General features: G+C 38.7%; 1 protein-coding gene across 4 annotated transcripts; it reads right to left on the bottom strand.

Moving 5' to 3' along the window:
• Window positions 1-16,247: 16,247 nt before the first annotated feature.
• Window positions 16,248-21,325, bottom strand: LOC104445487 (G-type lectin S-receptor-like serine/threonine-protein kinase RKS1). 4 transcript variants are annotated; one of them, XM_039312291.1, is made up of 9 exons: window positions 21,103-21,325; window positions 19,364-20,883; window positions 19,113-19,238; window positions 17,997-18,139; window positions 17,608-17,818; window positions 17,251-17,488; window positions 16,994-17,144; window positions 16,612-16,881; window positions 16,248-16,538 (listed from the first exon to the last, which is right to left on the bottom strand). In XM_039312291.1, exons 2-9 carry the CDS (start codon window positions 20,670-20,672, stop codon window positions 16,482-16,484), a joined length of 2,505 nt encoding a protein of 834 aa, XP_039168225.1. In that variant the 5' UTR covers window positions 20,673-20,883; window positions 21,103-21,325; the 3' UTR covers window positions 16,248-16,481. The 4 variants fall into 4 exon arrangements, 3 of the variants coding, with proteins under 3 accessions (XP_039168225.1, XP_039168226.1, XP_039168227.1); XM_039312292.1 differs by having other exon boundaries at window positions 19,364-20,879; XM_039312293.1 differs by having other exon boundaries at window positions 16,994-17,081; window positions 19,364-21,325.
• Between the last annotated feature and the right edge of the window lie 3,670 nt (window positions 21,326-24,995).

The following is a 24,995-nucleotide window of genomic DNA, read 5'->3' as shown; positions in this document are numbered from 1 at the left end:
CAAATTGAGAAGAAGAAACTATTTGCTGCATCAAGGGTTAACCTCCTGTTGTATTTGTTCTCTCCGCTCAATCTTGATTAGGTTCATTATTAGGGGTGAGCAACGAAGCCTGTCCGGACCGGGAACCACCCGGACCGGACCTAACCAGCCAGTTCTAGGCGATTCCTAGAGGGGCAGGTTCGGTTCATAAAAATGGAACCATTGATTTTTGGTCCGGTTCCCAGTTTCAGGTTTCAGGGGTGGAACCGCCCAGATCGGACCAAACTAACTCTTTTCTTTTTCTTTTTCTTAAAATTCTTCGAAGAACAGCAGCTCCTTGTGCTCGCTCTTCCCCCTTGGCTCTCAGGCCTCCTTCCCTCTCTCCATGGCAGACGACAGCATCCTCCAATGTCTGGAGGAGGAAGGCCTTCTCAACGAGCTTGGTCTGGTGGGAGTCGAGTTGAGGAGGGCGATGAGGATGGAGTTGGAAATGATCTAACCCCCATGGAGTTGCTCTCTTTTTTGTCAGACGCCGCCCTCTTCAGTCTTTAAAATTTCACCAGTTCCACAGACCGGACCGGAATCGAACGGATCGGTCCGGTTGGTTCTGGGTCTTAGGACCAATCAGTCTAGTCCCCAGTTCCCAATTTTAGGGGCCGGTCCTCTCGATCCGGTTCTTGGTTCTATCTTCAAAAACTTGATCACCTCTATTCGATATTGGCTTGGCTGATAAAGAACAGACCAATCTTTTGATTTAGGGACATCATGATCTCGTGTTTGAATTAGTCAACTTGGTTTTTTTCATATCTTGTTGGATTAATTGAGTTACTTGAGTAGTTCACAAGAGTTTCTCATTTTAAAGAAATAGTGGCTTTGAATGAATACATAATTGAGGGACTCCATCTAATAGGATATTTGACATTTTTTGCATGATTCCGTCGTCTCGGACTTTGACTCATAACAAACCCACCTCTATAATGTCACGCATCAGCTTTCACAATCCTGACGTACAGTCCCTCTAGTCTATGGGAACACACATGGAGGATAAGCGAGTGGCCTTTCAAATTAACAATCCATCAAACATCATAGGAAATTCTTAAAAACCGTCTAGCATAGTATGAGTCGCTAGATTAAGAAAGAATAAATTTTGAACGTTGGATAATTTTGCAAAGATATTTACTTATGGACATTTAAAGAAAATTATTGGTTGTAAGATTATCAATGTCACTATTGTGAGAAAAATTATGACATATGAAAATAATTACTAACTGAAAAAGCCTTAAGTTTACAAACTGCAAAATGATGTTATCATAATCCATATAAGTCACTAAAATTAGAAAAAACAGATCTAGATAGATTTAGGTTGTTTACGATTTCACATAGAAAGTTACAAATACTAGGATATTCAACCTTACGAGACATAAGTAATGACCAAATGTGCTATTAGTTAATCACTAAGTGTTAGCATTTACGGAAATTTAAGGCATAATACTATAATATTAGTTAATCACTAAGTGGATTTGCGTTGAGAGGGAGCTCGGAGTGAATTGGAAGTGTCTTCATCATTTCTCCAAAATGAAGGACTCCTCACGGTGTTTTTTGCGGAAGGAGGAGGGGAAGTGGGTTTGCCTTTAATGGGATAGAGACTTGTTAGGAAATAAATTAAATGTCAAACATCAGACATGGACTGGAAGTGGGGTCCACGCTACTTTCTTTTATGTTAAACGCCGCCCGGACGGATCGGTCCGTTTGGTTCCGAGTCTTAGTATTGATTGGTCCAGACCCCGGTTCAATCTTCAAAAAATCGATCACCCCTATTAATTATTGGCTTGGCTGATAAAGAACAGACCAATCTTTTGATTTAGGGACATCATGGTCACGTGTTTGAATTAGTCAACTTGATTTTTATTCATATCTTGTCAGATTAATTGAGTTACTTGAGTAGTTCACAAGAGTTTCTCATTTTAAAGAAAAAAGAAATAGTGGCTTTGAATGAATACATAATTGAGGGACTCCATCTAATAGGATATTTGACATTTCTTGCATGATTCCGTCGTCTCGGACTTTGACTCATAACAAACCCACCTCTATAATGTCACGCATCAGCTTTCACAATCCCGACATACAATCCCTCTAGTCTATGGGAACGCATATGAAGGGTAAGCGAGTGGCCTTTCCAATTAACAATCCATCAAACACAATAGGAAATTCTTAGAAACCGTCTAGCATAGTATGAGTTGCTAGATTAAGAAAGAATAAATTTCGATCGTTGGATAATTTTGCAAAGATATTTACTTATGGACATTTAAGGAAAATTATTGGTTGTAAGATTATCAATGTCACTATTGTGTAAGAAAAATTATGACATATGAAAATAATTACTAACTGAAAAGGCCTTAAGTTTACACACCACAAAATGATGTCATCATAATCCATATAAGTCACTAAGATTAGAAAAACAGATCTAGATAGATTTAGGTTGTTTACGATTTCCCATAGAAAGTTACAAATACTAGGTTATTCAACCTTACGAGACATAAGTGATGACCACATGTGCTATTAGTTAATCACTAAGTGTTAGCATTTACAGAAATTTAAGGCATATTACTATGATATTAGTTAATCACTAAGTGGATTTGCGTTGAGAGGGAGCTCGGAGCGAATTGGAAGTGTCTTCGTCGTTTCTCCAAAATGGAGGACTCCTCACGGTGGTTTCTGCGGAAGGAGGAGGGGAAGTGGGTTTGCGTTGAGAAGAGAGAGAGAGAGATATGGAGATGGGACAAGAGGGAATGACTGAAAGAGAGAGAGAGACTGAACAAAAGTAAATGCCTTTAATGGGATAGAGACTTGTTAGGAAATAAATTAAATGTCATATGGAAAATGTCACAAATAGTCTATGGACTTCTACTTAACGTGCAATCTCGTCCATGAGCTTTCGATTTGCTAAATTTGATCTCTGAACTATCAATAAATGTCCGATCTAATCCTTGACTATTTGAAAATTGACCAATTTCGTTATTCCGTTAGTTAAAGTTAACGGAATTGGGCATTTTGGTCCTTTTTTTTCTTCTTCTTCTCTCTTCCCTTCGCGTCTATGGCGGAGGGAAGCCGACGTTCGGCAAGGGTCGCCCTCGCTTGGGCTGGCTAGGGCGGACCTCACCGGCGTCGGGCAAGGGGCTCCCTCCCTCACCAGATCTGGTGAGGGCCCCCCTACTAGCGTTGGGCGAGGGAGGGAGCCCCTCCCTCGACGCCGGTGAGGGCCGCCTTAGCCAACCCAGGCGAGGCCGACCCTTACCGGACGCTGGCTTCCCTCCACCGGCTCCGCCATGACCGACGGAGGGAAGAGAGAAGAAGAAAAAAGAAAAAAAAGAAAAGGAAAAACAGTAACGGAAGGACTAAATCAGACATTTATCGAAAGTTCATGGACCAAATTAAGTAAATCGAAGGCTTAGGGACGAGAATGCACATTAAGTAAAAATATAGGGACCATTTGTGACATTTTCCCAATGTCAAACATCAAACATGGACTAGAAGTGGGGTCCACGCTACTCTCCTTTTTGTCAAACGCCACCCTCTTCAGCCTTTACTATTTGACCAGTTCCGTGGACCGGACCAAAATTGAACGGATCGGTCCGGTTGGTTCCTGGTCTTAGTATTAATTGGTCCAGACCCCGGTTCTATCTTCAAAAAATCAATCACCCCTATTAATTATGGGCTTCGCTGATAAAGAACGGACCAATCTTTTGGTTTAGGGACATCATAGTCCCGTGTTTGAATTAGTCAACTTGATTTTTATTCGTATCTTGTCAGATTAATTGAGTTACTCACGTAGTTCACAAGAGTTTCTCATTTTAAAGAAAAAAGAAATAGTGGCTTTGAATGAATACATAATTGAGGGACTCCATCTAATAGGATATTTGACATTTCTTGCATGATTCCGTCGTCTTGGACTTTGACTCATAACAAACCCACCTCTATAATGTCATGCATCAACTTTCACAATCTCGACGTACAATCCCTCAAGTCTTTGGGAATGCACATGGAGGATAAGCGAGTGGCCTTTCCAATTACCAATCCATCAAACATCATACGAAATTCTTAGAAACCGTCTAGCATAGTATGAGTTGCTAGATTAAGAAATAATAAATTTCGACCGTTGGATAATTTTGCAAAGATATTTACAAACCACAAAATGATGCCATCATAATCCATATAAGTCACTAAGTGTTAGCAGATCTAGATAGATTTAGGTTGTTTACGATTTCCCATAAAAAGTTACAAATACTAGGTTATTCAACCTTACGAGACATAAATGATGACCACATGTGCTATTAGTTAATCACTAAGTGTTAGCATTTACAAAAATTTAAGGCATATTACTATGATATTAGTTAATCACTAAGTGGATTTGCGTTGAGAGGGAGCTCGGAGCGAATTGGAAGTGTCTTCGTCGTTTCTACAAAATGGAGGACTCCTCACGGTGGTTTCTGCGGAAGGAGGAGGGGAAGTGGGTTTGCGTTGAGAAGAGAGAGAGATATGGAGATGGGACAGGAGGGAATGACTAAAAGAGAGAGACTGAACAAAAGTAAATGCCTTTAATGGGATAGAGACTTGTTAGGAAATAAATTAAATGTCATATGGAAAATGTCACAAATAGTCTCTGGACTTATACTTAACGTGCAATCTCGTCCATGAGCTTTCAATTTGCTAAATTTGGTTTCTGAACTATCAATAAATGTCTGATCTAATCCCTGACTATTTGAAAATTGACCAATTTCGTCATTCCGTTAGTTAAAGTTAACGGAATTGGGCATTTCGTTTTTTTTTTCTTTTTTTATTCCTCGTTCTTCTCTCTTCCCTCCGTGGCCATGGCGGAGGGAAGCCGACGTTCGGCGAGGGTCGCCCTCTTTTGGGCTGGCTAGGGCGTCCCTCACCGGCGTCGGGCCAGGAGCTCCCTCCCTTGCCAGATCTGGCGAGGGCCGCCCCTACTGGCATTGGGCGAGGGAGGGAGCCCCTCGCCCGACGCCAGCGAGGGTCGCCTTAGCCAACCCAGGCGAGGCCAACCCTCGCCGGACGCTGGCTTCCCTCCACCGGCTCCGCAATGGCCGGCGGAGGGAAGAGAGAAGAAGAAAAAAGAAAAAGAAAAGGAAAAAACAGTAATGAAAGGACTAGGTCAAACATTTATCGTTAGTTCTGGGACTAAATTAAGTAAATCGAAAGCTTAGGGACGAGATTGCACATTAAGTAAAAATATAGGGACCATTTGTGACATTTTCCCAATGTCAAACATCAAACATGGATTGGAAGTGGGGTCCACGCTGCTCTCCTTTTTGTCAAATGCCACCCTCTTCAGCCTTTAAAATTTGACCAGTTCCGCGGACCGGACCAAAATCGAATGGATCTGTCTTGTTGGTTCCTGGTCTTAGTATTAATTAGTCCAGAGCCCAATTCTATCTTCAAAAAATCAATCACCCCTATTAATTATGGGCTTCGCTGATAAAGAACGGACCAATCTTTTGGTTTTGGGACATCATGGTCTCGTGTTTGAATTAGTCAACTTGATTTTTATTCGTATCTTGTCAGATTAATTGAGTTACTCGAGTAGTTCACAAGAGTTTCTCATTTTAAAGAAAAAAGAAATAGTGGCTTTGAATGAATACATAATTGAGGGACTCCATCTAATAGGATATTTGACATTTCTTGCATGATTCCGTCGTCTTGGACTTTGACTCATAACAAACCCACCTCTATAATGTCACGCATCAGCTTTCACAATCTCGACGTACAATCCCTCTAGTCTATGGGAACGAACATAGAGGATAAGCGAGTGGCCTTTCATATTAGCAATCCATCAAACATCATAGGAAATTCTTAGAAACCGTCTAGCATAGTATGAGTTGCTAGATTAAGAAATAATAAATTTCGACCGTTGGATAATTTTGCAAAGATATTTACTTATGGACATTCAAGGAAAATTATTGGTTGTAAGATTATCAATGTCACTATTGTGTAAGAAAAATTATGACATATGAAAATAATTACTAACTGAAAAAAGCCTTAAGTTTACAAACCACAAAATGATGTCATCATAATCCATATAAGTCACTAAGATTAGAAAAACAGATCTAGATAGATTTAGGTTGTTTACGATTTCCCATAGAAAGTTACAAATACTAGGTTATTCAACCTTACGAGACATAAGTGATGACCACATGTGCTATTAGTTAATCACTAAGTGTTAGCATTTACAAACATTTAAGGCATATTACTATGATATTAGTTAATCACTAAGTAAATTTGCGTTGAGAGGGAGCTCGGAGTGAATTGGAAGTGTCTTCGTCGTTTCTCCAAAATGGAGGACTCCTCACGGTGGTTTCTGCGGAAGGAGGAGGGGAAGTGGGTTTGCGTTGAGAAAGAGAGAGAGATATGGAGATGGGACAGGAGGGAATGACTAAAAGAGAGAGACTGAACAAAAGTAAATGCCTTTAATGGGATAGAGACTTGTTAGGAAATAAATTAAATGTCATATGGAAAATATCACAAATAGTCTCTGGACTTATACTTAACGTGCAATCTCGTCCATGAGCTTTTGATTTGCTAAATTTGGTCTCTGAACTATCAATAAATGGTCGATCTAATCATTGACTATTTGAAAATTGACCAATTTCGTCCTTCCGTTAGTTAAAGTTAAAGGAATTGGGCATTTTGGTCCTTTTTTGTTTTTTTTTTCCTTCTTCTTCTCTCTTCCCTTTGCAGCCATGGCAGAGGGAAGCCGACGTCTGGCGAGGGTCGCCCTCGCTTGGGCTGGCTAGGGTGTCCCTCACCAGCGTCGGGCAAGGGGCTCCCTCCCTCCCTAGATCTGGCGAGGGCCGCCCCTACTGGCATTGGGCAAGGGAGGGAGCCCCTCGCCCAACGCTGGCGAGGGCTGCCTTAGCCAACCCAGGCGAGGCTGACCCTCGCCGGACGCTGGCTTCCCTCCACCGGCTCCGCAATGGCTGGCGGAGGGAAGAGAGAAGAAGAAGAAAAAAGAAAAAGAAAAGGAAAAACAGTAACGAAAGGACTAGATCAGACATTTATCGATAGTTTTGGGACCAAATTAAGTAAATCGAAAGCTTAGGGACGAGATTGCACATTAAGTAAAAATATAGGGACCATTTGTGACATTTTCCCAATGTCAAACATCAAACATGGACTGGAAGTGGGGTCCACGCTGCTCTCATTTTTGTCAAACGCCACCCTCTTCAACCTTTAAAATTTGACCAGTTCCATGGACCGGACCAAAATCGAATGGATCTGTCTGGTTGGTTCCTGGTCTTAGTATTAATTAGTCTAGAGCCCAGTTCTATCTTCAAAAAATCAATCACCCCTATTAATTATGGGCTTCGCTGATAAAGAAAGGACCAATCTTTTGGTTTTGGAACATCATGGTCTCGTGTTTGAATTAGTCAACTTGATTTTTATTCATATCTTGTCAGATTAATTGAGTTACTCACGTAGTTCACAAGAGTTTCTCATTTTAAAGAAAAAAGAAATAGTGGCTTTGAATAAATACATAATTGAGGGACTCCATCTAATAGGATATTTGACATTTCTTGCATGATTCCGTCGTCTCGTACTTTGACTTATAACAAACCCACCTCTATAATGTCACGCATCAGCTTTCACAATCTCGACGTACAATCCCTCTAGTCTATGGGAACGCACATGGAGGTTAAGCGAGTGGCCTTTCCAATTAGCAATCCATCAAACATCATAGGAAATTCTTAGAAACCGTCTAGCATAGTTTCGACCGTTGGATAATTTTGCATAGAGATTTAGTTATGGACATTCAAGGAAAAGTATTGGTTGTAAGATTATCAATGTCATTATTGTGTAAGAAAAATTATGACATATGAAAATAATTACTAACTGAAAAAAGCCTTAAGTTTGCAAACCGCAAAATGATGTTATCATAATCCATATAAGTCACTAAGATTAGAAAAACAGATCTAGATAGATTTAGGTTGTTTACGATTTCCCATAGAAAGTTACAAATGCTAGGATATTCAACCTTACGAGACATAAGTAATGACCACATGTGCTATTAGTGAATCACTAAGTGTTTGCATTTACAGAAATTTAAGGCATATTACTATGATATTAGTTAATCACTAAGTGCTAGCATTTTCATGTTATGAATTCTACAATCAAATTACCACCCATAAAGGTAAATTACTAGCTATAAGTGCAAATGAGTTACGATGGCTACAAACCAATTTTGATGTATAAAGTTAGATTGCTACCAATAATTATGACTCGATGGTTTCAAACAAATTACCACAAATTCAAAAAGTCTAATACAATTGAAAAGATCAATTGATACAATCATGACATATTTACCTCAACTAATTTTTGTATCATTAAATATCACAAATTGGTATACTCGTGCCGTATGGTATGGATGTACTAGTTTGAGGTTTTTCATGATATAAAAATTAGTTTCGGATAAATGTTACATGGATACATTAGTTCGAGAGTTTTTATGACACCAAAATTAATTTGAAATAAATATGGTATAGATATATCGATCTGAAATTTTTTGTGATGTTAACCTATTTAGATAATTAACTGTGCAAATCTGGGCATGTAAGCTTTTCTCGCCCACGCCCCACGATTGTAATCAACCAAGTCTTTCCCCGAGGGAATCACCGCAGAAAATACTAGGGTAATTTGCACGAGTCAAAAAGGATTTTTGACCCAACACTCTTGAGGAAATTCCCCAATGTTGTGGCACATGTCACATCTAAATATCTCCATCCTCCATTTCGAAATTAGGCCTCAGGATAACCCTCTTAATTATATAATTGCTAAAAATTGGCCCAATGAAAGGTTGTCAAACATTAGGAAAATGGTTGCAAGAAAAGACAGCGAGTATTTAACCTAAACATGAATATATATATATATATATATATATATGTATATATATGTTTTTGGTAGTAGGTATAAATAGTTGATAACAAATTAATTTATAAAATTGATTCAAAAAATGATGTGCGTGATAAATAATTACTTGTTAAAAAAAGAGGATGATATTTGAATAATCAAAACAAGTCATGCCACATCATTTTACGAATGATTCACGAACCCATATTTCCTTTATAACCATGAGGAGAATCTGCGCTGTCTATAACTGAAGTGAGATCGGGCATTGCCTAGGGGGACTTCGAACTCTCACTGGGTATGCGGTAGAAGAACCACAGAACCCCTAAGGCAATGTATGGGTAGCATTTCTCAAAGTCATGCCGAATGGTTTTTGAGGAACCAAAAATCAGATATTCTTGTGAATGTTTTGCGGTTTTTCCCCCCTTTAACATGCTTCAGGTTCGTGAATATGCATATAAGTCATATGATTTAGTTTGGGGGGAATTGTCAAATTGGTAGTGAATCTATTGTATGGATACCAATTAAGTCCTAAATTTTTAATTTTGTTAATTTAGTTCTAAACCTTTATGCGAAATTTCAATGTAGTTCTTTAGGTTAATTTTCGCTTGAAATCATTGATGCGGTAGTATGTTATGTAGGACAGCTGGGGATTGGTGGACTACCACATCAGCGATCTTTGGAGAAATTTGATAGAAATGATTATATTGAAACTTCTTGCAAAAAACTCAAATTAAGTTGGCAAAATTCAAAAGTTAAAAATTGAATTGACATTTGTATAGTAGATTTACGACGGATTGGACAATTTTTCTAATTAGTCATTGAGCAGGACTTTTCCCACAATAAGACAAATTTTGCTTCTTAAGAGTGATTCTGACCAATGAGATCGTAGTCCTTCCCGGACGATTGTTGGTGTCGTGCTTGACTCGCCATTATCTCTTGAACTAACGAGAGATAATTAACCGGAGACTTTCGCCCACCTGAAGTGACCATTGAGGTAGTAATGGAGATTTTTGGAGGCTGTTGAAGAGAATGACCTTAAAAAGTTTGCTGTTGAGCTCAAGTATAGTCCTTGACACGAATAAATCGGCGATATTCAAAGTCCAAATCTCGTGCACTGTAATTGCTGAGTATTGACTATGTTGATTTATTATTCAAACTATCAGTTTGATAGAATGGACCAAATTCGTATATTCTCAGAGTGTGAATGTGCATTTATGGGAAGACAAACTATTCATATGCGAAAAGATCAAGTAATGAATTGAAATGTGTCACATGATCTGAAAGGAAAATTGTTCAAAAAGTCATAAACTTATTAGGAAAATAGTTCTAAACTTTTTGTTTATTTTTCAATAGAGTCAATTTTCATCAATTTTGGCTAAAAATTGCTGACGTCACTGTTTAGTCTTTGCCAGCCATCCTATGAGGCACGGTCGACGGTGGCATGAATGATCTATGCAATTTTTAAAGTTTTTCTGATCTTTTTTCTCTTTTCTCTTTTTTTCTTACTTTTTTTTTCTTTTTTCCTTACTAAACGACTTAGCCCATTTTTTTAAAAAATCTAATTGAACCTATCTTTACTGCAAAAAAATTAAGTTCTTTAGTTATTTATCAATTACTTTTTTATTTTTTGCAAAATAAGATGAGTGCTTTTCATTATTGTCAATCTTGATGGCTTCTCTCTCGGACGCACTTCAACTTGGGACAATATTTTAACAGAGCACTTCTCGTCCTAGCTAAATTGAGCCACTCCGGGGTTGACCGGTACATACATTCTTTGATTGCGAATTTCCCAACGAAAATAATGTCATGCGCAGACAGAACTAGATGATTATATACACTCCATCCCATATTTTCGGCAACAGCAAATGTCTTAAATTTATATCACCTTCCTTGGTTCCTCATGCTTTGAATTCCAGAAAACTCTGTCCCAGCGCTTCACATAGCTTCATTTTGTAATTTGGTGATATTAACCCATTCACAAACTTGACGGCTGATAATTGGATAGGTTATCCCTTTTTCTCGCCCGCACCCCATGGACACCTATTTCCTTTTTGCCTTAATCCTTGGTACAGATGGGGCACGAGCAGTCCAGAGAGCATTTGACAACTTACTAAATAGTAATTGATTATGTTCTCTTGTTTCCGAAAATAGATTTGGAATAGAAATCTATTTGGTTAATATTTTGTTTCTGGTAACAAATTTGAAACATAATCAAAGAGTAAAAAAAAGTTATTTCTTTGTTCTCGATAACAATTCTAGAATCAAGTCAGCCTAAATATCTTTTTTCTCTTCTCTTCTTCTTTTCTTCTTATTCTTCTTCCTTCTCTCTCATTCTTCCACCGCCGTCCAACACCATCTACCACCGCTAGTCACCAATGAGCCTTGATGGGGCCTCCCTTGGCCACTGACATGCCTCCCCTGGCTAGGCGAGGCTCCCCCAGCCACCGATGAGCCTCGCCTAGCTAGACGAGGCTTGGCCAACAAGGCACGGCCTCGTCGGGGGCTGGTGACACTCCAGCAAGGTCGCCGACTCTTGTTTGGCTGATCGTCGATCATCTCAAGGCTAGTGATCGACCAAAGCTTGAAGAAGAATAGAAAGAAAAGATAAGAAAAGAAAAAAAGAAAAGAGTAATAAAATTGTTAAAAAATTAAAAGAAAATGGTTTGGTTTATAAATTTTTAAGATAGTGTCAAAGGCGATTCTATTTTAGAAATAGAAATTTTGAGTAGTTACTGAACACTTTCAAATGCTTATAAATTATTTCCGGGAACAGAATAAAAAATAATCATTTCTAATCATAAGTTGTTTTCGGGAACAAAATGGCTATCAAATGCGTCTCTAGTGACTGAGCCAATTAGTTAGACGCCATCCGGGCTTCCTTCATACAAATCCCCTCAGGGTGCAGCTCTTTGCGGGTGAATGCCAAGAGGGAGATGCTAAAGCAACTTACACTGCCTTGGGAGCAGTATGGGTTAATAAGGCATGGGGTTTATATTGGAATTTGACCCAAAGAAAACTCAAGTATCTATTTTTTTGGATCTTATTTGCGATTTATTTATGTACTCGAACAAATGAAAATATAGAAATGTTAAATTGTAGCGACTTTACCACGAAGTACATGGAGGGACAAGGCATACGATTGTAATTAACTGAGTCTTCCACCACGTGAATCAATGCAGACGATATTAAAGTATTTGGCACAATTCAAAAAGGGGGTTTTGACAATATTGTGACACATATGTCACATCTAACAATCTCCATCCTACATTTTGAAACTAGGCCTCAGAATAACCCCCTAATTATACGATTGCTAAAAATTGACCCGATAAAAGGTTGTCAAACATTAGGAAAATAATTCCATGAAAAAGACAGCAAGTATCTAACTCAAACATTAATATATTTGTGTTTCTGCTAGAAGCTATAAATAGTTGATGATAGGTCGATGTTTATAAATTGATTCATAAAAGTGATGTGTGCGATAAATATTTGCTTATTAAATAAGAGGATGGTATTTCAATACTCAAAATAAGGTAGGCCTCATCATTTTTATGAATGATTCGTGAATCCCTATTTTTCTTTAATAACTGTAAGAAGAATCTGTGCTATCCATAACACAAGTGAGATAAGGACATTGCCTGGGGGGCCTTCGTACTCACATCCGGTATGTGGTCGAAGCAGCACCCGACAACCAAGGCAATGTATGTGTAGCAATTTTCGAAGTCACGTGGAATGGTTTTTAAGGAATAAAAAATCAGTTATTTCTAGTGAATATTCCGAGATTCTTTTGTTATTTCCCTTTTAACATGTTTCAAGCTCAAGAATATACATGAAGTCATACAAATTAGTGTAAGGAGAATTATCAAATGGATCATAAATCTATTGTATAAATATCAATTAAGCCATAAATATTCTAATTTTGTAAATATAGTTCTAGATTTTTATGCAAAATTTGAATGTAATCCTTTAGGTTTTCCAAAATCGTGAATGTGGCTGTGTGTTACGTAGGATGACTAGTGATTAGTGAATTCTCACATCAATGATCTTTAGAGAAAATTGATGGGAAGAACTATATTGAAATACCTTGCAAAGCTTTCGGATAAATTGGTAAAATTCAAAATTTTAGAATTGAATGGGACAATTATCTTAATTAGTCTATGAGCAGGACTATTCCCAAAATCAGACAAATTTTGCTCCTTAAATGTGATTCTGACTACTGAGGTCGTGGTCCCATCCCAAACGATCATTGTTGTCGTGCTTGACTCGCCATTATCTCTTGAGCTAACAAGAGAGAATTGACTGGAGACTTTCGCCTTCCCGAAGTGACCTTTGAAATGGCTATGGAGATTTTTGGAGGCACTTAAAGATAATGACCTTGCGGTTATTAAGAGTCAAAATGATAAACTGAACCTTGGAAAAGTTTCCCGTGGAGCTCAAGCATAGTCCTTGACGCTAACAAATCAGTGACATTCAATGTCCGAATTTTGTCCACCGTCATTGCCGAGTATTTATCATGTTGACACCTTTTTCAAATTAATAGTTTGATAGAATGGACGGAATTTGTATATTCTCAAAGTGTGAATGTGCATTTTTGAGATCAGAAGACGACTATACATATGTCAATTTAGTTTTAAATTTTTTGGCAACTTTTTAAAAAAATTTCTGAATGTTATTTCTCTTTTTTCTTTACATTTTTTTTTCCTTTTATTCTTGATCATTCTTCTTCGACCTTGAACCCAAATCCGGAGTCTAGCACCTCCTCACCTCAATCATCAGCTCCTCTCCCCTTGTGGCCAATAACCTTGCCTGTGGCCAGCTAGGGCGTGCCCTCGCTCAGATATTCTTCTCGATCGTCTCTTTCGTAAATCCTCGCAGTCTCTCTGGCAAGCTTCGCTGGTGTATCCTTGTCTTTATTTATGTAGAACCTTTTTTTTCCTTTCTTTTTACCCTTCGTGGAAGCGAAAATAGCCATGAAATAAAATATAACTTCTTAAAATAGCGGTAATGGGATGAACTATCCTCTAAATAATACTTCTTAAAAGTTTTGGGCACTCAAAATAAAGTAAAAATTCAAGTGAAACAGTCGTTCTTATGAATTGAAATGTGTGAAATCATACAAACTTGAATTGAAGTGTCATATGCTCTATTTAGAAAATTGTTCAAAAAGTCGTAAACTTATGATACATTGGACAATATTGTCTTAAATCCTTTGACGATTTTTCAATATAATCATTTCCACCAATTTTGATTGGAAATAGCTGACGTTACTATTTAGTCTTCGCCGACATCCTACAAGGTACGACCACTGTGGTGTGGATGACATTACTATTTAGTGGCGTTGATGTCACTTAAAATGCAACATTTCATTTTAAGTTCTTACACACATTACACACACTCTCTCTACGTGTGTTTCCACTTAACGAGAGCTGGATTTGGGTATCAACTGAATTGAGATCCATTGTAAAGTTGTTTTTTATAAGACGAATAAAAGTTTCATTAGAATAGGGACCCATCCTAAAATTGATACTTTTTTGTGAAACAAAAAGAGTTTAGGTCAGAATTGGAATTCAATCTAAAATTGATGCATTTTAAGAGAATTGAGACTTTTTTTTTCCAATTCTAATTAAATGAAAAGATGATTTATAGAAAGAATAATGAAAAGGGGGGAAAGAAGCAGCATCTTGGTATCATTGTCGTGTTAAATAAGGTAGGACTCACAGTCGCTGTCCAGGCAGCTATAATTATATATGCTTTGTTGGGAGAGACTTTGCCTTTACTTTGTCTTGGCTAATCAGTGGCATAACAACGCTGAGTTTGTAGCTTCTACGGCAAGCTTGTTTCTTGAAAAAAAGGTTTTATCTTTTTCTTTGTACCTTTGAATCTGCTCCATTAGGTCTCGTTCCGAACGCAATTTCTTTTCTTTTTTAACTATGCTCATGGAGGATCTGCATGACTCCAAATGGGATTTTACTTTAGGAATTCAATAGTATAAAATGGCATGTATAACACTGTCTCAACTTGTTAGTGTAAATTAATTGTTTTACATGTGCAAAAGAAAAATATAACTCCCTCCCTCCTTCCCTCCCTCCCGCCCCACTCTTTCATCATTAATTTTCATATATGGAGTGTGATTTTGGCATCTTTGTCATTTGTTAAGGTTGTAGCTCCCATTTGGATCGTTATGTCATGTTCGTCCTACGCGTGCTAGTATCTAATGAGTGGAGTACATATACTAAACACATGTTGGCTGTTTAATCAGATGGGTACAATGTGAGTCCCATGCGAATCCATAAAATCTAATGAGCTTTACTAGTATAAAAGTTTTTGAGATACTGTGAGAATAACAATCTATTGTGAGTGACAAATTCTTAAAAATGTTCCCCACAATAATTTATAATTATTTGTGACTTAATTTTTAATGATTTTAATAAATTATTATTCTTACAGTACATTAAATACTGTCATCTAATCATTTCTAAAATCTAACTATTCAAATTCAACTTGGTAAACATAATACATTCACTAAGTAGCTATGTGACGCAATGCATAAAATACTCAGGTGTCTTCAGCTACATCCTTGGGTTCAACACTTTTAAGATTACTGTGTTTACAAAAAGAGCACAAGCCCATTAACCCATGTCTTTGCCTATTTGAAAAGATTCATTAAAAAACTCTTTTCTTTCATTTGCATTTGTCAATACACGAGAAATCGAATCCGTATCGTATTCTTGAACAACACATCAAGGCCATTCCTTCAATCATTAAACCAAGTTCCACGGGATTCACTAAAGCCTTGTTTCCTATTGGTAAGCTTGCAAGTACAATAACTATAAATTTATCTGAAACGATCTAATCGGTCTTGGGACCTATTTTCACACGATTTGACACGAATTTGCTAACAGTAAAGCATTTGGAACGCACACCATCATCTCCCGTTAGAGTGCATTTTTACCCATTTATATTTGTACAGTTGTCTCAATCAATCCCGTACAATTTTTATTTGTCGCCGAATCTGAGTACCACTGTCTTCATGAGAGAATCTATAAGCACCTTGAGTCGCACGAGGCAAAGGACTAAAAGGTGAGTATGCTATTTCTTCAATATCGTCAAATAGATGAGTAACTGTGCTAGCTATTCTCCTGTTACTGAAGGTGAGCATTCATGCATGTAATATTCACGTGCTTTAGAATCTGTCTAGCCTGAAGCTAGAATTGGGGTTATTGGCACAATGTAGATAAAAATAGGTTATCGATATTGAGGTTTACAAGGTACAAACGGTCCATTTTTTTGGGCACGGAATGATGGAATCGTTCTTTGGATCAAAGTGAGCTAGTACCAGTACGATGTAATTGTTCAAACAAGCACTAAATCCGAACAAATTATCACATTCATTTGAACCTTTCATCACCCGCATCCCCCATCACTAATGTCTAATCTGTTGACACAAGTAGTTGACTCCTCTTGTTGCCTAGAATAGTTGAACTCCTTTTTAGCAGAAGTTACAATAGTGACCTGGCAACTTCTTAGCATCTGATGAGCATTCCTAGTATTTTTTTCTTGGCTACATGGGAACCTCTGTCGGTTCAGTATAGGGACCCTTTTGTTAAAGGTAGTTCGAGCTTTTTGTGGCCTTTATCTGACTGGAAAGGTAGGATGATAAAACGATGGTCACGTCAAGTACAATTATCGACCATCAAGCTCAGTTATGGTTACCTCGTTCGCAGAAGCTCCAGCAATGGGTGGAAGGTCAAGAACGTTGCCGCTTCCTTTCAAAATGAATGCAGGCTTATCAGGAGAGGCAAGAGCTGCCTCATTACCCAACATTAAGACAATGTCCATCATGGTTGGCCGGACTGCCGCACGTTCTTGTACGCACAGTAAGCCGATTTGGATGCTTCTTGAAACCTGACGAGAGTTATAGGGTTGGGCCATCAATGAATCAAATATGTCGGAGGATTTTCCTTCTTTCCATAAGTTCCAAACCTACAAAAGTTGAAGGTAACAACATCTTAGAGAGATGAAGCAATGAAATTTGATTGCAAGAATCAGTAGAAGGTAAATTGGGGTGAAGGAATCTTTCGTCCTATGTCCTTACATGTGCAATGAGATTCAGACATGCACTGTCATTGTAGAAATCAGCGTTCCTCTTGCCACTGACTATTTCTAGTAATATGACACCAAAGCTGAAAACATCAGACTTGATTGAGTATAATCCTTGCATTGCGTATTCTGGAGACATATAACCACTACAAAAAATTGGATGATGTGAATATATCAAGGCATCTTATTATTTTGTATCTCTCCTTTATTGAGTGCTTGGATGACAAGGGTAGGCAGTATTAAATAACTTACTATGTTCCGACCACCCTGTTTGTATTTGCTTGGATCTGGTCTTCTCCAAACATCTTAGCCATCCCAAAATCAGAAATTTTTGGATTCATTGCGGCATCAAGTAGGACATTGCTCGCTTTGAGGTCTCGATGTATGATTCTATGTCTTGAATCCTGGTGAAGATATAAAACTCCTCGGGCAATTCCAAGAATAATTTTGAAACGTTGGTTCCAATCAAGGGTTGTCCTTTTTGCTTCATCTGTGACCCAAGGCCGGAGAAAAGAATTCACCGACAGTTTTGTCATGAAATCGATGCCAATGATGAGCCATTTCAACAATTAGATTAACATGAAGAGGAAAACGAAGGAAAGGCCATACTGAAAATGAAGCAATCCAAACTTTTGTTAGGCAAGTACTCGTAGATTAACATCCTCTCGTCTAGACTGATACAACAGCCCAAAAGCCTCACGAGATTCCTGTGTTGGAGTTTGGCTATAAGCATCACTTCGTTCTTGAATTCTTGACACCCTTGTCCTGAACCCTTCGATAATCTCTTCACAGCTACGTCCTGTCCACTGGCCAACCGCCCCTGAAATATCGTCTCGCCTTAAGACATATCCATGAAAACTTCTTTGTTACCTTGTTTTAGTTCAGGCTTTCTTAAGGAAACCCAATTGTTGACCTCATACATCAACCATCTTGGACAACTGAGACTAAGGCAGAAAGGGAAGATCAACGGAGTTTAGTGTTAGGACATGGTATCGTACCTTGTAGACTGGACCGAATCCTCCTTGTCCAAGCTTGTTCGTTGAGGCGAAATTGTCTGTGGCAGCTTTAATAGTGGTGATATCTAAGAGAGGTAATTCTTGATCTTTTGTTGTTCCATCTAGCTCCTTTCCAACCTCAGAACCTATCACATAAAATAACTACAAATCAGTATAAGTCAACACTAAGGGTGCGTTTGGTAATCGTTCTGTTCCCGGGAATAATTTCTGATTAGAAATATTTTTTTTATTATATTCCTGAGAACAAATTCTAAGTATTTGAAGGTGTTTGGTAACTAACCAAAATTTTTATGTCCGAAATAGAATTGCGTTTGGTATTGTCCTCAAAATTTCTAATCCAAACCATTTTCTTCTAATTTTTAATGATCTTCTTCTTTTTTTTCTTTTCTTTATCTTCTTCCTTAGCTAGTCACTAGCCTTGGGATGATCGACGACCGGCTAGACGAGGGCTGGCGACCTTGTCGGAGGGTCTCTGGCCCTTGGTGAGGCTATGTCTTGTCGGCCGAGCCTCGTTTGACCAGGCGAGGCTCGCCCGTGGCTAGGGGAGGCTCGAGATCTAGCGAGGTCGAGCCTCGTCGATGGCCAGGAGAGCCTTAGGCGAGCTTGCCGGAGCTCGCACAACAGGTTGTTGGCGACCGGCGACAATGGCCGATGGTGGTGGCGGTGAAAGAAGAAGAGAAAAGGAAGAAAAACAAGAAGGAAAGAAGAAGAGAAAAGAAAAGAAAAGAAATTATTTTGGCTTGATTCTGGAATTGTTACTTGAACTAAAGAACCAACTTTTTTTTACTTCTCGATTCTATTCCAAATCTATTATCAAGAACAAATTTGTTTCAGGAATAAATAATTTATCAAACGGATTTTTGTTCCAAATCTACTTTCATGAACAAAATAATAAACTCAAACACTATTTGGCTGGTTGCCAAACGCGCTCTAATTTCAATTTGTCCTGACAAGCATATGTGACTTCATGAGACCCAAATCCTCAAATCGCTAAAAGCACCAGAAGTTTAGTGCGATACATGTATATATCTGGTTTTAAAAGCGGCAAAAGAAGGGCCTGTAGCGTAGACATATAAGAAACATGCAGATTACTCTTACCTTTTCTTGTCTTCTTCACGAGCACAATAGATACCGCAAGAGAGATTATGGCTGCAGCAGAAACTAACCCTATCAAGGTTGCTAACACCTTTTTCCTCGAAAGAAATCCTTTCTTCTGAAATTCAGCTGAAAGGAGAAACTTTTAGTCGATCTATCATATAAGACTGACCGTGTGACTGCAATCACATAATAGCAGTGACAAAAATTTAAGCAAATTAGAATGTCCTACTGATTTTCCTTTCTAGGATTACCTAATACAAGTGCATCCACGCGCACGAATAAGTCTCGTCCTCCACCTGAGATGTGTCTTGTATCCATCAAGTCTCCATACCACATCAAGCATCCTCTTCCTCCTCTCGTAAAATCTGCATCTGCATAGGCCGTGCATGAACAATTCCTCATGCATACACTTTCGCACTCCCTCAAAGTCATATTCTTGTCAAAAGATGCGACCGAAGTGTCTGGCACTTTTACGTCGGCTACTTTTACGAACCCTTCACCATTCCGGCAAACTGATTCTTGATTCTTCCTGATGCACCCACCTGAACTGTCTCTCATGCTCCAATCGTTCGGGGACTTAGGGGTAAACCCAGGCAGGCAGTTGCACTCAATTTGGTCCATGCTATCGGAATGACAGTTTCCATTGGCACCACAATGCCCATAGGAGTCACATTGGTCCTCTGGTTTGGTGAAAAAAGTGACCCACTCGCTCTTTCTTTCGACCCACGTGAACAGTTGCACGATTCCGGACTCTTGAACCACTCCCCTCACATAGATTGACGAGTTAAGAACATTTGACAATAAGATGGCCTCATCGGCATCAATTATGATGCTAAAGTTGAAATATGAGGACTCGCCTACAGCCGGGATCACATTCAATCTGACTCCGTTGTAGGGGCTTGGTTGCCACAACGGAACCTTATTTTTGTACAAGGTTAAGTGCGGGAAACCACTGGGGTCAATCATGAAATAAGCCGTTCCTGTTCTAGGGTCATCCTGAGACTTCCAAGATGTAAGGATTCTATTTAGGCCACTGGTGCGGTTGAGCCCGAGTTTCATGGAGGGGAGCAAAGTATCGGTCGGATGGTCGAAACTCTGCCAAAGGACTGAACTCTTTTTGCCATCCTGAAACAGAACAAGATTACCCGAATCCAAAAGTTGAGCTACGCAGTCACTCGCCACCGAAGATAATGAAAGATTGCTACCCCAAACAGAGATGCTTCTCTTTGTGTCGTAGAGTATGAGATTCCCCAGCTTGTCGATAACAAGATGTCCTGAATTATCTTTGACAGGGTTGTCCCGGTTGGCGACCCACGCGATCGTTTTCATGGGAATTTTGTTATACCATAACCCTAAGTACCTATGGCTAGAATTGCCGGGGCTAAAGAAGCCAAGAGCAAAATCTCCACCACTGGAGATCAACACATCACCATCTCTCATAGAGCCTTCTCTAGTAATCAGGTCAGTGGAAATGCACACTCTGAAAAGAACTGATGATATAATTAAATGGAGAAGATTGCTATGCCAATTCATGAGAGTATGAAAAGTAGACAATAGCATATGCCAAATTGCAGTAATAATGGGGATTTCGCTATTTCTGGCAGCTTTTTCTTGCCGTTTCTTCTGATGGGTGTTCACTTTTATAAGAGAAGCAAATTAAGAAGAAGAAACTATGTGATGCATCAAAGTCTTGACCGCAAATATTCGTTCCCTCCAGTCAATCTTGATATCCCTTCTTTGGTTCCAACGCTTTGAATTCCAGACAACCTGTCTGTCACAAGAAAGAAGTAGGTATAATTATTGTAAGGTGGTAAAGGTAAGTTTAACTGATACAAAATAGGCTCTGATCAACCACGAGAGCAAAACTTTCCTGGAGATCAAAAGATCATCATCTATGATGTATGTTCCCTACTAATCAAGGCAGAGGAAAGGCATACTCATGAGCAAGGACAGTAAAAAGAAAAATTGCAGAATAAGATGAGGATTTCACCTAATCAAAAGATCAAAAGAGCATCATCTATGATAGAATTTTCCCTACTAATCAAAGCAAAACTTTCCTAGAGATCAAAAGATCATCATCTATGATAGAATTTTCCCTACTAATCAAGGTAGAGCAAAGGCATACTCAGGAGAGAGGACAGTTAAAAAAATTGCAGAATAAGATAAGGATTTCGCTCAATCATTACTCAGCAACTTCTATAGCATTAACTTTATTTGGTGTATTTCGTGTTTAACTCTAGGAACGCTTTTCATTATTTTCAAACTATATGGCTTTTCTGTGGATCCACACGCCTCAACCTGAGACAGCCAGTCGCAATATGAATGCGACATCATCGTAACAGAGCACTTCTCATTGTAGCTAAAGTGACCCGGCTCATGGGTGAACTGTACACTAAAACAAGAAAATGTTGGATGACTTGATCAGCATCAACCTGTCGGCTTTATACATTTTTTCCATGCTGTCTTTGTTGTCTGTTGAATCTGATTACATCTTTGCACCCTGTTCATTTTTTATCCAATTTTTATCCATTCACTACGCTGAACAAGCAAAATTTTCAGACAAGTTGTTATGCAGGGAATGAGGTCCGTGGAATTTTTTACTTCTTAAAATATGTTGAAGTATCTCAAATCGCTTGATAATAAGGCATATAAGTTCTTTATATATATGCGGTCTTCTTCACATATCAATTTAAGTTTGTATTTTGTAAAGCATCTTAAATGATATTTTATGGTGTAGCCTTAGTTGACATAAGATGACTCGATGACTTCAAACTTGTGATTAACTTTGCAACTGCAGGTCTTTCAAGTAAAATATAAACCTTAAGTCGACAAACATTGGCGAATTTCCCAACCACTGACAGAACACGATAATCATATACTTCATCCTGTAATTGCAACAACAGCAAACGACTTTGTTCATGTGTAATATTTTGACTTTTCAAAGGTGATGAGACCCACACGGAAAAAAAGAAGAAAAAAAGGAAATGTTGACTTAGTCAACAAAGGTAGCAAGAGTGGGCTCGTTATGAAGAGGCCGAGAGCTTGAGCGACCGAGAAACAGAGAAAGAATGGGAAAGGAGGAAAAAAGTGAAAGAAGAAGAAGAAAGGGGAAAAGAAAAAAGGGATTGCGCGTTTGCACCGCGGGGACCTTGTCAAGACGAATCAACTATGTATTGCAATGTCCGGTAAGTACTCGTGCTCATCGTTCTTCCAATCAGAGTAGTTTCAGACACATGGCTTGAAATTCGGACTTATTGAAAATTCGTGCGGCGAACTCTGATTTTGAAATTGTTGAGCTACATAATAGTATAGAAATAATAGTTTAGGGTGTCATGGAACTATAACATTTTACGAAAATTGATTTGAACTTATAGTTTGTTTGGAACAAAATTTTGAAGTTTCCCGTGCGTGGTGAATAGTGCACGTCTAGCAAATTTGGGGCCATATTTTGTCGGTTCTCGGCTTATTTTGGAATGGTTGAGTTGGGATCCTTATAGTACGTTGAAAGAGCTTTTTATTGACCGTAACAATTATTGACCGTAACAATGTTTGAAATGGGGTTTGGTAGAGAAAGTTACAACGTGACCAAGTTTCGTGCTTAAGCTCTACATTGTGGATGGCTTGAATAATCTCTTTGCGTATGTGATTTTTTAGCACATGGGTGCCATTTTATGTGTAGTTTAGTTGAGCCATTATTGAGATACCATTTTACTTGGTTTTGACGCTATTTCTCGCTTATATAATAGGAATGTGAGTTCATTGATTTAAGTGAGCTTTGTTGTTTGGTATGGAGTATATCCAGGTGAGTATATATATATATTATCAATTAGAAATGACATTATTGTTGCATAAAAGTCAAATCAAACATTTACTACCCTATTGATTTTGAAATGTCATGATAAAGCATTTTTGAAGATGACTCATGAGTCGATTATTATGCAATGAATGGAGAAAATTCTTCATGAAAATAGTTCTTTTGTTGCATGTTATACATTTTGATGCAAGCCTAGGGTAGGCTTTCTCAAACAATAGGATCGGGAGAGTGACTCGCACACGGGAAACAAGACGAACAGAAATTTCAGCACTGCACAAGCTTAGGAGAACAGTCGTATCTTTGTCGATACAGATCGGATCGACCTTATTCCAAAGCCAAATGAACAAAGACTTCTGGATCTACAATTTCTATATTTTGGGTTTTCTGAAATAAGCACCGTAGGATGGTCGAAATTGGGTTGGAAATAACGAACAAAATATGAAAAGATAGAAACTCCGTTGGTTGCTCTTCTAGGCCTCCAAGGAAGTTGAGGGGGCACCGATTCTTCTAGATCGATGACTGCAACTCTTCAAGATTGCAGATTTCAAAAGCTCCGACTCTTCAAGGACGGAGTGAAAACTCTTCTAGGTTTTCAAATGGATGAACTCTACAAGGTTCACGATACTTGCTTCAAAGCAACGTTTTTTTTTTTTTTCATTCATCAAAAGTCGTTCGTCTTCTACAAGAAATTGGGCTTATATCATTAAAGAAATAAAGACGGAGCATTGAAACTAGGAGAAATAAAGACAGAACATTAAAACTAAGAGAAATAAAGACAGAACATTAAAATTAGTGGAAATAATAAAAGCATAACGTCTTCATGGCAAGGTGTCTTTCCAACTTTTGGGATGGACTCAAGATGTCGATACGGCTTCTTGGTTTTGTCGAGCTTGAATGCGGGCCGATCTTCTTGGTCGAGAGAGTTGGTCTTCAATGCGGGCTGCATCATCCTCCCCATCTTTAAAAGATTCGTCCTCGAATTCTCACCATCATCATCAGAAGAATCTCCCACCCTACTAGGTGCCAAGGTAATCTTCTTGCCTCCAAATTCAAAAGAATATGTATTTCGATAACCATCATGCATAGTTCTCTTATCGAATTGCCATGGTCGATCAAGAATAATGTCACTAGCATCCATCGGCAGAACATCACACCATATCTTGTCACTATAAACAGAACCAATGGATAGATTAACAAGACGTCATTTTGAAACAGTTACCTCAGCACCTATTATCAACCACAACATTTTACAAGGCATAGGGTGCGTTTTTAATTCCAACTTTAGCTTGTTTGCCGCTACTTTAGAAATTATATTCTCACAACCAAAGTCAATAATTAATTGACACACCTTTCCCATGATTGTACAAGCAGAATGAAAAATATTGGTACGCAGTCACCTATCTCCAGTGTCGTCTCGAGGAGTAAGAAAAATTTTCCTAACCATAAGAAGTTCGCTAGTGTCAGCATGCACTATTTGTTCATCATCCACAACTTCTTCATCATTGTTCAACTTCTCTTTGACTGGATCCTCAGCATTCTCATCAAAATCATCATTCACCAAAAAGGCTCTACCGGCTGGTCGATTCTTATTGATTCAACAATTGCTAGCACGATGACCCAACTCCCCACAAGAATAGCAACGTATTTCGGGCGTAGCAAGTTGCTTCGAAACATGGGGCTGAGTAGAAGGCTTACTAGCAGATTGTTGTCTCCGAGAACGAGAGCGCTCTATTTTGAGTGTCCGTTGGTGTGCATCTCCTAAGTCCCAAATGTCGAGGACTTGTGAATTCTGAAACATCTTTCTTGACTTCCTTTTCCCAATCTGGCTCACGAATATGTTGTAAACGATGTCAAACATGCCTCCGACCGTGAATAGATTCAACACTCTCCGAAGAGGAAGAGTCACCATGGGAATCTTCAGTCTTGGAACAGGGTGGAGAATTATTTGCTTCAGCCCTCAATTGCTGAACTTCTTGTGTCAATTCGTCAATTTGTTGTTGCATATTCTCAGCGAGTGTGTGCAATTCATCGAGGGGAAGGGTTCTGCCGCCACGACGTCTAGCTTGTCT

The sequence above is a fragment of the Eucalyptus grandis genome, chromosome 5 (genome assembly GCF_016545825.1).
Source record: "Eucalyptus grandis isolate ANBG69807.140 chromosome 5, ASM1654582v1, whole genome shotgun sequence".
NCBI classification, from domain to species: domain Eukaryota; kingdom Viridiplantae; phylum Streptophyta; class Magnoliopsida; order Myrtales; family Myrtaceae; genus Eucalyptus; species Eucalyptus grandis.
The sequence above is the reverse complement of the archived record's forward strand: the minus strand, read 5'-3'. Positions and strand labels throughout refer to the sequence as shown.

What these genes read in the sequence shown, in the direction of transcription:
- LOC104445487 (XM_039312291.1), bottom strand. Translation starts at nt 20,672, where the DNA reads ATGCTATTGTCTACTTTTCATACTCTCATGAATTGGCATAGCAATCTT. An exon ending in GATTCGGTCCAGTCTACAAG is followed by an intron (nt 17,819 to 17,996) that starts GTACGATACCAT and finishes ACGATATTTCAG; the next exon opens with GGGCGGTTGGCCAGTGGACA. An exon ending in CTGGAGCTTCTGCGAACGAG is followed by an intron (nt 16,539 to 16,611) that starts GTAACCATAACT and finishes CTACCTTTCCAG; the next exon opens with TCAGATAAAGGCCACAAAAA.